This window comes from Oratosquilla oratoria, chromosome 6 (genome assembly GCF_046742065.1).
Source record: "Oratosquilla oratoria isolate Oo_2021 chromosome 6, ASM4674206v1, whole genome shotgun sequence".
Lineage (NCBI taxonomy): Eukaryota > Metazoa > Arthropoda > Malacostraca > Stomatopoda > Squillidae > Oratosquilla > Oratosquilla oratoria.
The window spans coordinates 34,435,790-34,451,459 of NC_134782.1; the positions used below are offsets into that span (position 1 = coordinate 34,435,790).

General features: G+C 39.0%; 1 protein-coding gene across 6 annotated transcripts in view; it reads left to right on the top strand.

Annotated features, from left to right (window-relative positions):
• LOC143026382 (dedicator of cytokinesis protein 1-like) overlaps window positions 1–15,670 on the top strand; it is a 195,231-nt gene that overhangs the window by 125,160 nt on the left and 54,401 nt on the right. For 5 of the 6 annotated variants that reach the window (XM_076186653.1, XM_076186655.1, XM_076186658.1 and 2 more), the window contains 7 exons: window positions 3,179–3,396; window positions 3,686–3,934; window positions 7,312–7,563; window positions 8,795–9,013; window positions 10,428–10,563; window positions 11,822–12,034; window positions 12,207–12,421. In XM_076186653.1, coding sequence (XP_076042768.1) covers window positions 3,179–3,396; window positions 3,686–3,934; window positions 7,312–7,563; window positions 8,795–9,013; window positions 10,428–10,563; window positions 11,822–12,034; window positions 12,207–12,421 — 1,502 coding nt within the window. The remainder of the gene's footprint in view (window positions 1–3,178; window positions 3,397–3,685; window positions 3,935–7,311; window positions 7,564–8,794; window positions 9,014–10,427; window positions 10,564–11,821; window positions 12,035–12,206; window positions 12,422–15,670) is intronic. The other variant, XM_076186654.1, reaches the window with a different exon arrangement.

The following is a 15,670-nucleotide window of genomic DNA, read 5'->3' on the forward strand; positions in this document are numbered from 1 at the left end:
GAATTTCCATCCCTTTCATGATTCTGTAAATGGTCACCAAATCACCTCTTTCCCTTCATTGTTCCAGTGTTGATAGATGTAATTTCTCCAATCTTTGTTCATATGTCAAATTTGATGGTGTTGGTGCCATTTTTGTCACTGCTCTTGGAATTCTTTTCTATTTTTTTTTTTTTTCTTTCTTTTTTTGGGCTAGGTGCCCATAGTGTTGCAGCATACTCTAGTTTAGGTCTTATCAGTGTAACCACTATTTTCTTTACCATTTCTTCATCCATGTAGTTGATTTTATGCCTTTTCCTTTTTGGCTACCTCCCTTGTAAGGGGGAAAAAGCCTTGGTATATGTATGTAGTTGAAGGCCACTTTCATTGATCTTAATAAGTTAAAAGTCTCTCCAAATAATTTATTGACATGTTCATCAGGCATCAAGTCATTTGAAATAATCACTCCCAGGTCCATTTCTGAATTGACTTTTTTGATTTCCTTGTTTCCAATTTTATATTGACCTGATATTCTATTTTTGCTTTTAATGTTAAAGTTCATTTCACATCCCTGACTCCATTCCCATATCTTGTCCAGGTCTTCTTGTGGCGACCTGTAATCTTCTGTGCTTACTCTCTTGAGTAATTTGGCTTCGTCAGCAAAGAAGTTCATGTAAAAATTAGCTCCCTCCTCCATACCGTTTATATATATGGCATACATTAAAGGAGCCAATACAGAGCCTTGCGGAACACCACTCTTCACATCTTCCCAGTTCGAATTTTTGTCTCTAAGTACCACTCTCATTTTTCTCCCACTTAAGAAATCCTTCATCCATTCCAGTAGCTTACCTTGTATTCCTCTTATTATTTCAATTTTTCTTATTAACTTTTTATGTGGTACTTTGTCAAAAGCCTTCTGCAAATCCAAGAAGGCGCAATCTGCCCATCCATCTCTTTCTTGCATTATCTCAATTAATCTTGAGTAAAAGCATATTAAGTTTGTGGTACACGATCTTCCACTTCTAAAGAAAATTGTTTAGGTTTAATATTTTATTCTCTTCCAAGTGTTTGATCCATTTGTTTCTGATAACTTTTTTGCATATTTTTGCTACTGTGCTTGTAAGGGATACTGGTCTGAAGTTTGTAGGATCTTTGTTTCCTCCTTTATATATTGGTACTATGTTTGCATCTTTCCAATCTTGCAGTACCTTTCCTTCTTTGAGTGAAAAGTCTATTATCTTGTATAATTTGTCTGTCAGTTCGTCTATACACTCTTTCATTCTCCAATTTGCAATTCCATCCAGTTATGCGATTCCCTAACATCTAGGTTTTTTATTTGGTCTCTTATTTCTTTCTGTGTTACCTTTATTTCTTTCATTTTAGGGGGTCTTTCTTGTTGTCCATCTTCCCAAATTTGTGAGTTCTCAAGTGTAAAAACTGACTTGAAATGTCTGATCATAACTTCTGTCATTTCTGTGTCATCCATATATTCTTTATCTCCTTCATGCATTTTTACAATTTCATGTTTATCCTTTAATTTGTCCTTTACATGTCTGTAAAAGAGTTTAGGTTGATCCTTACATTTGTCTATAATATCTTTTTCATCATTTCTTTTTTCTTTACTGTGTATATTCACATATTCGTTCCTAAGTTTTATATATGTTTACCATTTGGATGTTGTTTTGTCTCTTTTCCATCTTTTCCAGGCTTTGTCTCTTCAGTTTTTAGCCTCACTGCACCTTTTGTTATTCCAACACTTTATATAAATCTCTTTTTGCTTCTTTTTTGGTACATATTTATCAATTCCTTCCTTGTACTTTTCTTTGAATGTGTTCCATTTGTCATCCATCTTTGTTTCTTCTTTGGAGGATTTATCCCAGTTTGTGTTATGGAATTTTTTTTCTTAGTTTTACAAAATCCATTTTGTTATACATTAATCCTCCTTCTCTATGTTTGTCATTCCTTCCTACATTGTTTTGTTCTTTTAATTCAGACTATTAGTATATGGTCACTCTTTCCAATTGGTGTTTTATACTCCATTTTGTTCATGATATCTGGTTCAGAAGTTAATATTAGGTCTAGTTTCAACGGTTCCTCGTTGTTTCTCTATCAAGTATTTTCCTTAACCCATCATGTTAAGGTATATTCAATGGTCATATCCAGTAGAATGTTGCTCCAATGATCTTCTCCCCCTTTTACTATAATTTTTTCCCAGATTATATCCTTTGCATTAAAATCACTCATAATTACTATGTTACCACCCTCTTTCAGTAACTCGTTTAGCACATTCATTGTGTCTTCCAGTAAATTTAGAATGATCACTATCAGACCAAGCCTGTGCTTTTGGTGGCACATACACTGCTACAAGTTTTCTGCTTTTCATATTGTGCTTGTAATAGAGTAAGTTTCATGGGCCTTGCAGGGATGTGGGTGAATAAATATACCCTGCTGTAAATGAGGACTAAAATCCAACTCCTTGAGGGATTCCAAAATAACCTACTGAACCTTGGGTCTGAAGTTAGAAAAAAAAAAAAAAAAAAATTATACTAACTGCATCTTCATGTAGAAGCAATGCAGTAATACACAGCACATCTACAGCAGGGCCAGCTGCTTCCTTGTAAAAAAAGTGGCTGGTCATGCTGTGGACATGCTGTGCCTTGCTGATTTGCTTCTGACCCATGCAGTGGGCAGGAGACTAGAATGATTCTTGATCCACAAGGATAGGCAAACAAATGGGTGTTGGATGGGAGTGGAATGGGTGGGGGTGGATGCATGCCTTGGCTGGCAATATCCCTTATAAAGGGGAAGAGGCTCTTGGTATATAGATAGATATACATCTCAATGCAGTTGATCTTAACCTCTTCACTCCGGGGCACATCGCACGTCGGGCAGCTAATGCTGCCAGATGTGGGCACATCACACGTCTGGCAGCATTAGCTGCCCGACGTGCGATGTTGCGTCATAATAATCGCATTATAAAAAATAAAGTCAGTGCTCAATAGTCTGTTCTCTTTCACCCATGAATTTTGATAACCATAGAAAATATGATGAAGCCAGTTTAGAGAGAATGGAGGTTATGTAGGTACGACTACAATAAATATAATCAAGACGCCGACATCGGCATCATCGCGTACCCACTTGCTCCTCATGACGCCTATGTAGGCGTCACTGTATGGAAGTGTTTAACTTTCATTTCTTTCAGTAGGTCAGCACAAAATCCGCTTTGTGCCATCCATGGTGGGCCCCTTCTTAAAGATGACCATGCTTCCGGAAGTAGAACTACGTCGGGCCACTATTCCTATCTTCTTTGACATGATGCAGTGTGAATTCTACTCTCCAAAATGTCGTGGGCAGAGCCAGTTATCTGAAGCGGCTCGAAAAGATCGAAAGGAACAGAAAATCAAGGGCAGGTTTGATGAGGTGAGAGATTGGGTACTGTCAGAACATATTGCACAGTGACAAGAAATGGCTTTTAAACTTAATAGGTAGGCAGTGTAGAGTAACTGAAACTAATTAAATTTCTAAGACAAATACTATTTCATGCTCTTCAGTCTGGACTTCTATAAAGCTTAGGAAGGAGTAATATAAAAAATAATGTTAAAAATCATTGTGCTATGGCCTATGCCGATACTCATTCTCATTTTTTAAAATATGAACAGACTGAAAAAAAATGATAATAAAGTAATTGCATCATATGTTCTCTCCTTAGTTTGAAAATGAAATCCTGGAGAAGCTGGATCATCTGATTGAAGGTGGACAAGGTGATGAACATTTCCGAGATATTTTCCAAAACATTATGAGTTCCCTCTGTGAGGATCACAAGACTATGCGAGAGCCTGGAATGAAGCTGGTGAGAACAGTTTCGAGACTAATGGAAAGATTATTCCAGTACCGCACTATACTCAACACACCAGACAACTCTGCTGAATCACGAATGAGTTGCACTGTAAATCTGTTGGTAAGTTGACCTGTTGTTTTCCTCATACATAATGCTTACACACACACACACACAAAATAAGAAAAGAGGTAAAGCAAAAGGAGGCAAGTCTTGGTGTACTGAACTCTATATGTGAAAAACAGAAATAAAAGAGCGAAAAATATTTAGTGAAAAGTGATAAAGGGAATAGAGATTCAGAGATCAGGTGCCTCAAGGCCACACCTTGGTTTTCCATCAGATTTCCATCTTCTTCCTGATAGTGGGGTGGCCTCTTGCAGGCAGGACAGAATAATTGTGGGAAGAACACAAACAAGCTCGAAATTATTACATAAGAACCTGAATAGAAATGGAAAAGAACTTTAGGTTTACCAGTGGTAAATTGGGGCATAGGGAAAAACTCCTAAGCTAATGGTGGATGGTGAAGTTCTTGAGGAAGCATCAAATCATGCTGCAATAAGGAATAGAACTTTTCAATGTGTTTTCACTAAGGAGATTGATTTTGTATAGAAGGGGATTTGAGCAATAATGTTGGGTTAGAGGATATAAATGCAATGTTGAAGAGTGTCTTAAGATTACAAGATGTGAAAAAAGCCTCAGAGACTAGGATCTCAAAATGGATACATAATAAATGCAGGAAACAATTTGCAGACAAGATTTGTAGTCAAATTCTGTGTTCATGAAAAGGAATAGTGCCTTAGGATTGGAAAAGTAATTATGTGGGATCAGTTCATATTTATGGGGATTTCTCCCGTCTTCTCTTTTTCTGTATGAGGGGATGGAGAGAGAGGGTCACCGATTAAATGAAGCAGCCTTGCTGTGGATATGCTATGTTTTGCTACATTCCTTCTGACCCAGGGCAGTGAGCAAGATACAAAGATAACCTATCATCCAGGAGGAGCAAAGAAAAGAGGGAGGGGTAGTGAATGGAAGTGGAGTATGTTGGGATGAAATGGGTGGGAGTGGATTTATGCCTTTGACTTTGGCCACCTCCCTTGTAAGGGGGAAAAAGGCATTGGTATATACATACATACATATACCAAAGTTAGTTTCACTTTACAAGGGAGGTAGCCAAAAAACAAAGGCATAAAATCCACTCCCACCCATTCCATCCCCAACATTCTCTAATCCCCTCCACCCTCTTCCCCTCTTATCTTGACACCTCCTGGATGACGGATCATCCCTGCATCTTGTCCATTGCCCTGGGTCAGAAGCAATGCTGTAAGACACAGCACATCCACAGCAAGGCTGCTTCACTTAATGGGCGACCCCCCCCCCCCCCCCCCCCCCCCCCCCCCCCCCCCCCCCCCCCCCCCCCCCCCCCCCCCCCCCCCCCCCCCGCTGTCTCCCCACACAGAAAAGGAGAAGATGGGGAGAAATCCCTTTGGGCTGCATCAATTTATTTCTCACATATACTCCCTCAACCCCCCCCCCATCCCCCATCCACTCCCCCTCATGCATCACAGCATCATCCATACACAACCATTCTCCATTCACTCCTATCTTCTGTCCTCTCCCATCCTTCCTCAACAAACATTCCTCTCTTTCCCAATGCCCCTTTTACCCCATCCATCCATCTCATTCTTTGTCACCCTCTCATGTTCACTCCTTCCATGTCTGCCTTCCATACCTCTTTTACTAGTCCTTCTTCACTCATTCTTTCCATGTGTCCAAACCATCCTAATACTCTTTCATCAACCCTATCTCCCAACTCCCTTTCCCACCCCCGTTCTCCTCACCTCCTCATTTCTCACTCTATCCAGCCTAGTAACCCTTATCATACTTCTCAGGCACCTCATCTCATACACCTTCAAACTCCTCCTCTCTTCCTCTTTTATGTTCCATGTTTCTGCCCCATACAGTGCTGTTGGCACAATCACTCCTTCATACAATCTTCTCTACGCATCCATTCCCAAATGTCAATTTTTCATTATACTTTTTAATCCCCCAAGGCATTTACTCGCTTCTCTCAATCTACATTCTACCTCCACCCCCACTCCTCCCTTTCCTGCCACATTCACACCCAAATATCTAAAACTATCCACCTCCTCCAGTCTCTCCATTAACCCCTTCCATACGGTGCCGCACACGTAGGCGTCATGGACTTAGATCTCAGTGGCAGCATCCAATGCCAGCCGTACGACGTGTCGTAATAATACTCGCATCATAAAATATAGTCACCGCTTATATCGATCGTTCTCTCTTCACCCGTGAATTTTGATAACCATAGAAAATGCGATTACAAAAGAATTAGAAAGAATGTCATTATGGAGGGGCGACTACAATAAAATAAAATCAAGCCGCCTATTTGGCATCTTCGCTAATACACTCGCTCCCCATGATGCCTACGTGTGCGGCACCGTATGGAAGGGGTTAATACTCACTTCCAGTCTGCTACCACTTTCACCCTTTGTACATCTCATCACTTTACTTTACCCACATTTATCTTCCAACTTCCTTCTTTCGCACACCCTCCCAAACTCTATCACTAACTTCCTCAATCATCAGCAAACAACAACTGGTTTATCTCCCACTTTTCTTCATTTTCTTTAACCATTTCCAATCCCTAACCCACGACCCTTGCATTTACTTCTTGCACCACACCATCCATGTATAAATTGAACAGCCAGAGTGACATAACACATCCTTGACGAAGTCCCACCTTCACCTCAGACCACTCACTCTCTCCATTTCTAAGCCTAACACAAGCTCTACTACTCATAAAAACTCTTGACTGCTCTTAACATCTTTCCTTCTATCCCATATATCTGCAATACTTCCAACAGTGCCTTCCTGTCTACCCTGTCATAAGTCTTCCAGGTCCATAAAAGCCCAAAAAACATTGTTACCTTTTCCTATAGCTTTCTCACATATCTGTTTTACCACAAAAGTATGATCTATGCAACTCCTACCTGTCTAAAACCCATACTCTTTCTCACCAATTACTCCCTTTGTTCCTCTCCTAATCCTTTCAATCAGAACCCTCCCATAAACATTCCCTAATATATATATATATATATATATATATATATATATATATATATATATATATATATATATATATATATATATATATATATATATATATATATATATATATATATATATATATATATTGAGTATGTATGTACCAATTCTTATAGGAGGAAGTGAAGAGACTCATAAAAGATGACTCTATGGTGTGGAAGAAGGGAACTAAGGACCCCCTATTTCCAATTTTTTTTTTTTTTTACCGTTTTTTGTTGGGGCAGAAAATTTATTCTTTGACTTGGCCACCACGAATATAATTGGAATTAAAGCCTTTGTATATGTATTTATTTAATTGAATGGATTTTATAGAGGTTGCTATGATTGAAAGCTTTAGTCCTTTATTATATGTCACAGAGCTAATTTTTCTTCAGGACTTTTATTCTGAAATCAACCGGAAAGAGCTCTATCTTCGGTATGTCTACAAATTGGCTGAATTACACTTGATGTGTGACAATTTTACGGAAGCAGCATACACACTTAAGCTTCATGCAGAGCTGCTGAAATGGTCACAAGACCCAATTTATCATGCTATTACATCTCCACGTCATCCATCTCTCGGAAGACATGAAGACCTCAAGGAAGCTCTCTACCATGACATAATTTCATACTTTGATCAAGGCAAGGTAAGATTTGACTAAGCCATGACATGAATTTTGTTTATTTGGTTAAGGATGTCTTACTACATATGACGGAGATGTGACTGATTGTTTTATGAAATTGTACATACCCTGTTGCAAGGACTACTGATGAATACCTGCAAGAGGTAGTCCTGAGAGATGGTTATCAAAGAGAATCCTCTCCTTGGTACATTGCCTCAAAACTCATTAACACCCTCACTTACTTCTGTAGGTGGAGTCATAAGGAACTTGTACTCAGTTGTTGGACTGGGCCCACACTCTCTCTCCCTGTCAGCTTCAAATGTGTATCTCCACCTTTTCACATAAATGAAACTGAGAATCAGGGACTGTTCCTCTCTTTATGCTACTATGAACTGGTGACATGGAAACTATCCTGCATGAGTACAACACAGACACCAATCCAATCTTTTACCGAAGAGCTGTATAAGATGGGCTGATTATTATTTTTTTATTACCTAATTATGAAAAACAGTATTGGAGCTACATTCATGGGCTCCTGTCTGTGTGTCTTCTCTTCACAAACTTTGCTTTGGATGTACATTGTCTCCATCTCTCAAACTCTATCTCTCTCTGCTTCTCTCTCTCTTTCCCCTCTCTCTCTCTCTCCCTCTCTCTCTCTCTCTCTCTCTCTCTCTCTCTCTCTCTCTCTCTCTCTCTCTCTCTCTCTCTCTCTCTCTCTCTCTCTCTCTCTCCCTCCCTCCCTCCCTCCCTCCCTCCCTCCCTCCCTCCCTCTCTGTCCCTCCCGCTCTCTCTCTTGCTCTCTCGCTCTCTTTCTCTCATTCTTTCTCCCAATCTCTCTTTCTCTCATTCTTTCTCCCTATCTCTCTATCTCTTTCTCTCTCTCTATCTCTTTCTCTCTCTATATTTCTCTCTATCTCTTTATCTATCTCATTCTATCTCATTCTCTCTCTATCTCTTTCTCTCCCTCTTTCCCTCTCTCCCTCTCACTCTTTCTTCCTCTCTCCCTCACTCTGTCTCCCTCTCTCCTGCTCTCTCACTCTCTCTCCCTCTCTGTCACTCCCACTTTCTCGTTCTCTCCTGCTCTCACTCTCTCTCTCTCTTTCTCTTTATCTCTATCTCTATCTCTTTATCTCATTCTCTATCTCATTCTCTCTCTATCTCTTTCTCTTTCTCTTCTCTCACCCTCCTTGTGTATGCATAAAAAAGTGGTCATATTAAAGAATCTATATTCTCACATACTTTTAACTCCCTACAGATGTGGGAAGCTGCCCTGAATTTATGTAAGGAACTTGTAGTACACTATGAGGAGAAAACCCTTGATTACATTAAACTGGCAGAGCTCCTTAACCAGATGGCAAGTTTCTACAACAAAATTATGAATCCTCAGAATCTGAGACAAAACATAAGGCCAGAACCAGAATATTTCAGGGTTGCATATTATGGCAGAGGCTTTCCAGGGTTCCTTCAAAACAAGGTATATGCATGTCAGGATTTCAGACAGTTTTTCCTTGTTCAAATATATTTATTTTTTATTTTTACTGGTACCTCCAAAGTCCTCTCATTTACTATCTATCTATATCTATATCTATATATATATATATATATATATGTATGTATATATATATATATATATATATATATATATATATATATATATGACACACAGGAAACCCACAGTCAGAGAAAATAAACTTAGAATAAAGAAGAATCCTATATTTCGGCTATCAACTGTAGCCCTCTTCAGGGTACTTTCCTGAAGAGGGCTATAGTTGATAGCCAAAATATAGGATTCTTCTTTATTCGAAGTTTATTTTCTCTGACTGTGGGTTTCCTGTGTGTCATTTACAAATGTGCTACTACATTTCTGTTTAAAAATATATATATATATATATATATATATATATATATATATATATATATATATATATACAGGTAATCCTCGTTTTACGCGGGTTCACATTACGCGATTTCACATTAAAGCGGTGTCCAAAACTAGGGGGTATTCCTCACATTACACAAATTCCTCAGAGTAACGCGAAATCCGGAAAGTTAAAATACGCGGGCTGCGATTTAGTTCCGTAAGGCAGCCGCAAACATCACACACACACACCGAGTCCGATATAGCGCGCAGTGACACGTCAGGGGGTGAAGCCTAGTTAGGAATCTACAATAGTACACAGCGAGCGGTGAGTGTTGTGTTGTTGTCAGTATGGAAACGTGTGAGAGCAACATCTCAGCTTGCGGGATGGTTTCCTGACCCATGATTTTTTTCATTGTCCAAGGGTAATTTTATTTTCATAAAAGTAAAATAAAAATGAATGTAGAAAAAAACTTGAAAGAAATTTATTCATCCTTGAATCGCAATAAGCTGCCGCTACAACAACAACAACAGCGTGCAGATCAGCAGAGGGACGCTACTTATCAAGGCGTAAAGGCCAATTAACCCGTGATCCCATATGTGGTGGTAAATCAACAACAACAAGGCAGGTCAGAGGTTATATGCTTAGCTCGTGGCTCAGCTGCAGGAAGGATTATGGTATTGGAAACACTTGTAACAGCAAAGTAGTGAGTTTAATTCCTCACATTACGCGAAATTCACATTACGCGCTGCCTTTTGGAACGCATCTAGCGCGTAAAGTGAGGACTACCTGTATATAATTTTTTATGATCTTGTGAAGTTTCTTTATTTCCTTCATTTTATAATATAGTTGTGTGGGATATGTTATAGGGATGGAAAATATATAACCAAATTTTAAATATAAAAAGGATACACTTCATTCTTAATATGTTAGATATTTTATATGACTTAATTTCCTTTAGTAAGTTATTGTGCTTGTCACATGTAATTTGCTTAAGCAGATTCATTGAACTATTCTTGTCTTGCAAAGGTTTTTGTATATCGTGGTCATGGCTATGAGAGGTTGAGTGATTTCACAACACGCATCATGGACCAATTCCCAAATGCAGAGATGATGAAGAAACTTACTCCTCCAAGCAATGAAGTGAAAGACTCACCTCAGCAGTGTAAGGCTAATATACATTTTTTTTATAATTGCTTTTTAGATGTGCATATTTTATGAAGACCAGATTTGGGATTGATATTCATAGGACCTTTGATAATTAAGCAAATTTAGGGGTTAGACTATGCCTAATTAATCATACTTTTGAGCTATGCAAATTCTGATAGTTTATGTAATATGTTATGAAAAGGAGTAAAAATAAGGAAATTCATTCCAAGATGTCACACTTCTTTTTGAGAAGGCTTGGGGAATGCCTCTATACAGAGGACTTTTTGAAGCAGGGAATTTGATATAGTTTGCCCTCACTAGGAACTCACAGACTCCTTAATCTGCTTCCACTCCTACCTAGTGGTCAGGTAGGAAGGCTCTAAACTGTTCAGCCAGTGAGCATCCACAATTCTTCTTAATTTCATAAAAAGTATTGATCTTAATACCACACTCTTCTCAAAGCATATTTATGTACTTAATTGTATAAAATACTCATAGATTGTTTTTTGAGATGAGGGTAATAGGAGGGAATGAGGAGATGAAGGCAGTAATTGGATAAAAGGAGCGATCTAATGAGGATTGGTTGCAGGGTAGAACAAGGAAAGTACATGGGAGGTACAAGAAGAAGAGAGGAGAAGCAAAATGCAAGGTGAAGTAAGCAAAAAGGAGAGCAGAAATAGAATGGGATAGTATTTTGACCCAGAATTTTGAAAAGAAGTAAAAGATGTTTTGGAAGGAAATGAAGAGAGTGGAGGTGGGTGGGTGAGTCTGATAGAGAGGAAACAATAAAGGGTGAAAATGGCTGGATGTTGATGGAAATAAAGCCAGTAAGGGGAACTGGGTAGATTACTTCAAAGAATTGCTGAATGTGGAGAAGATTGAGAAGGAATTGATTATGGCAGTGGGAGTTGCTAGGAAAAATGACTGGTGGGAGAAAAAACAGAGCATTAGAAAAAGAAAAGATACAAAATGTATTGAAAATTATGAAAGCTGTTAAGGGACCTGGGTCGGGTAGGTAACTTGTGGAGTGTCTGACAAAGGGAGGAACTGTTATAGTGGATTGATTAGTAAGGTTATTTAATGTATGCCTAAGGAAAGGGAATATGACCAAGGACTGGAGAAGTTCTTGTATAATTCAACTTGACAAAAGAGAAGGGGACATATGAATGCAGTAGTGTTAGAGGGGTCATTCTGTTAAGGATATTTGGGAAGGCTTTCAGTTGAATGTGAATTCATACACATTTATTCTCTTCCTTGTGTTTTTTATTATTTAGTCATACAGATCAACAAAGTACATTGTCAGATGATGGAAACACGGTTCTCCTCACCAAATGTTGCTGAGCAGATACAACGATACTACAGGGCTAATCGTGTTAAAACATTCACCTACTCTCGCCCCTTTCACCGTGGCCAAAAAGATCCCACCAACGAGTTTGCCACTCTTTGTGTAGAGAAAACAGTTCTTCATACCTCATATGAACTACCTGGTTGGTTTTACTCATGTCTCTTAGTATAAAAGCATTACTAATACAGTTTAAAATAGTTTTTGAACTTGAAATGCAGATAATTATTTTTTATAGAAGAATACTGTAGTTTTATATTTTTTTCTTAAATTTTGTTTAACCTCACAGCAGTGTTTACAAGTGTTTATTTATGCAGGAATCTTGAGGTGCTACCCTGTTGTCTCCCAAGAATCTGTTGAGCTTTCTCCTTTAGAGAATGCTATTGAAACCATGACAGGAGCCAACAAAGATGTGTATGATTTGACCCGATCCTTCATTAACAACCCTTCTCAACCCCTTGATCCACTAACTCGTAAACTGTCCGGCATGGTGGATGCAGCTGTGATGGGTGGAGTGGCTAACTATGAAAAGGTATGCTGTGAGGAAATCACCTTACCATTAACACTTCTTTGTTTATTATTGAAGGATGGTGTTTTTTGAAAGTATACTTTGCTTTTGTAAGGGAATGAACAGCATAGAACATGAAAACTATTAATGTTTTGTATGATTTTATATTCTAATGCATTTTGTATCATACTCTTTGAGGCATTCTTTTCTGCCACCAAACTTGAAATTCATCAGAAATTTTTTAGTAGGAGTACAGTCAAACTCTGTATAGTGAATGCCCCATTTAATGAACAAATCATGTGATGAACAAATTTTGTGAAAATTTTGTCTCTGTTAACAAACTCTGGGTACAAACATTACATATGCCTATACCCATAATCCCACTGGCTCAGTAGTGTTTTAGCATGTTTGGCAAATATGCGAGAAAGCTTTAGGAAAAGGTAAAGATGTTTTTAGGGCCTTTATGGATTTGGAAAAGGCTTACGACAGGGTAGACAGGAAGGCACTGTTTGAGGTATTGCAGATATATGGGACAGGAGGAAAGATGTTAAGAGCAGTCAGGAGTTTTTATGAGAGTAGTAGAACCTGTGTTAGAATGAGAAATGGAGAGAATGAGTGGTTTGAAGTAAAGGTAGACTACACCAAGGGTGTGTTATATCACCTTGGCTGTTCAATTTATACATGGATAGGGTGGTGGGAGATGGTTAAAGAAAATTATGAAAAATGGGAGATAAGCCAGTTGTTGTTTGCTGATGACACTACCTCCCATACTTCTCTCAACTTCAGTATTTCTTTTCCACTATTACTACACTCACTTCTTCATGCCACCACTACTGCACATCTCTTCATTCAACCACTCACTGCCCTTTCTTCTGTTCCCACCTAACCTCCTCATCTTGCACACCATCTTTGCACTTTAAAACTTTCTCCTTACATTTATGACAGTATACAATTAATAAGCACACAACTCACATTATTGAAATTTTTATGCATGGAATGAAACCTTGAAGAAATAGGTTTGCAGAATGTGTATGAATTTGTATGGATGTTCTTAAATCAAAATGTTTGATAATCATAGCATTAAGGTCTCCCAGTACTATTACATTGACATTTCTCCCTAAATCCTCTATGCACTCATTTAAATCTATCCAAAAGGCCTCCCTTTCTTTTACACTCTTCTCACTGCCAGGCCCATATGCACTTACAAAGACCCACATCCCCTTTCCCAGTTTCACCTTCATCCACATTATCCTTGAGGAAACCTCCTTCCACTCCACTACACGTTTACGTATCTCTTCACTTACTAGTATAGCCACCCCTTCCCTCCCTCGCCTTCTCTTCACTCCTGATAACCTCCCACTTACACTCCCAAACTTACACTCACCCTTCCCTTTCAACTTAGTTTCACTCAAAGCCAACACATCCATCTTTCTTCTCACAAACATACTACCTATCTCTTCCCTTTTACTCTCATCTGTACCACATCCACGCACATTAAAAGACCCAAATCTTAGGGTGCTGGTCGGAAAACTCCCAGACCCTCTCATGCCTTTACTTTTTCTTTTAGGAATGTCCCCTGTGGGGCTACAAGAAGGATGACTAGTCCCACTCCCCGTCCCTTTGTTCTTGCCTCTTACGATCCAAGTGGAAATACTTGGTGGCAGTATTCTTTTCTCCCACCATATTTAGCAACTCCCAAAAATACTCTGCCCATCTTCCTCTTACTGCTGTCTCTTTATAATCTCTCCATCTGCACTTTTTACCTTTTCTCTACTTGATTCATCTCCTCTTCCTCTCTTGATATATTTCCAATTTTTTTTTATTACTTTCAAAATATTCTGTCATACTCTTACCCCATTTCACATCTGCTCTCGTCTTTGCCTCTGTTATGCTTTACTTTTCTTTTCTTTGTACCTCTCATATGATTCTCTCATCCTATTTTGTAGCCAAACTGTGAATGTTTGTTTCTTCTCTACAACCTTCTTTGCTTTCTCATCCCACCACTCGGTACTCTTCCTTTTATTTCCTTCTGTCCTCCTTATTCAACACACCATCTTTGCACACCTTATGACTCCCTCCTTGAAACATCCTCATTCCTCCTCCACTCCTAGCTCTACTCTATCCTTCACTCCCTCCCACTCTTCTCTCAGCTTCTTCTTGTACTCCTTTTTTTCTTCCTCATTTAAGCAGTTTACTCTAAGCACCTCTATACCTTCTGTCCTTTTCCTCTCTCTTCATCTATCCTCCTCTCTCAACTTACCTTCCATCAAAAAATGATCTGATGTTCTTCCACTCTCCCCATAGAGCATGTACATCCAAAACTCTTCCTACTCTTCTCCTGGTTACTACTGTATAGCCCATTAAAGCCCTATCTACCATCCTTCCATCCACCACCTTTTCCCATGTGTACTTATGTTTGACTTTCTTCCTAAACACTGTATTTGTTATCATCAACTCTCTAGACAGATCACCATCATCACCCCACTATGATTTTTTCCTGGAACTCTAGACTTCCCAACCACTCTGTCTATTGGTTCATCTACCCTAGCATTGAGATCTCCCAGTACCACTACATTTCTTCCCAAACCCTCTATGCACTCATTTAAATCGATCCAAAAACCTCCCTATCATCTACACTCTTCTCACTACCAGGCCCATATGCACTTGCAAAAACCCGCATTTTCCCTTCCCAGTTTCACCTTCATCCACATAACCTTGAAGAAACTTCTGTCCACTCCACCACATGCTTACATATCTTTTCACTTACTAGTATAGCCACCCCTTCTTTCCCTCATCCTCTCTTCACTCCGTAGACCCTCCCAACTACACTCTTAAACTCTAATTTGCCCCTCCCTTTCAACTTTGTTTCAATCAATGCCAACACATCCATCTTTCTTCTCACAAACATATTGCCTATCTCTTCCCTTTCACTCTCATCTGTACCACATCCACACACATTAAGAGACCCAAACATTTGGGTTCTGGTTGGATAACTCCTCCCAGACCTTATGTCTTTGCTTTTATTTAATAATGTCCCCTTTGGGGCTACAGGGAGGATGCCTAGTCCTAATTCCTGTCCAGTTTTTGTTGCCTTTTATGACTCAATTGGAAATACTTGTTGGCAGTATTCTTTTCCCCCACCATAGGGTTTGGCAAAATGAGAAAATTAATATTCAGAGAAGTAGTACAGGACAGTAATGAGTGGGGGGACAGCATAACGGAGGGACAGTTGCAGTATAATAAAGTATCATCATTTCTCAATGAATAGACATT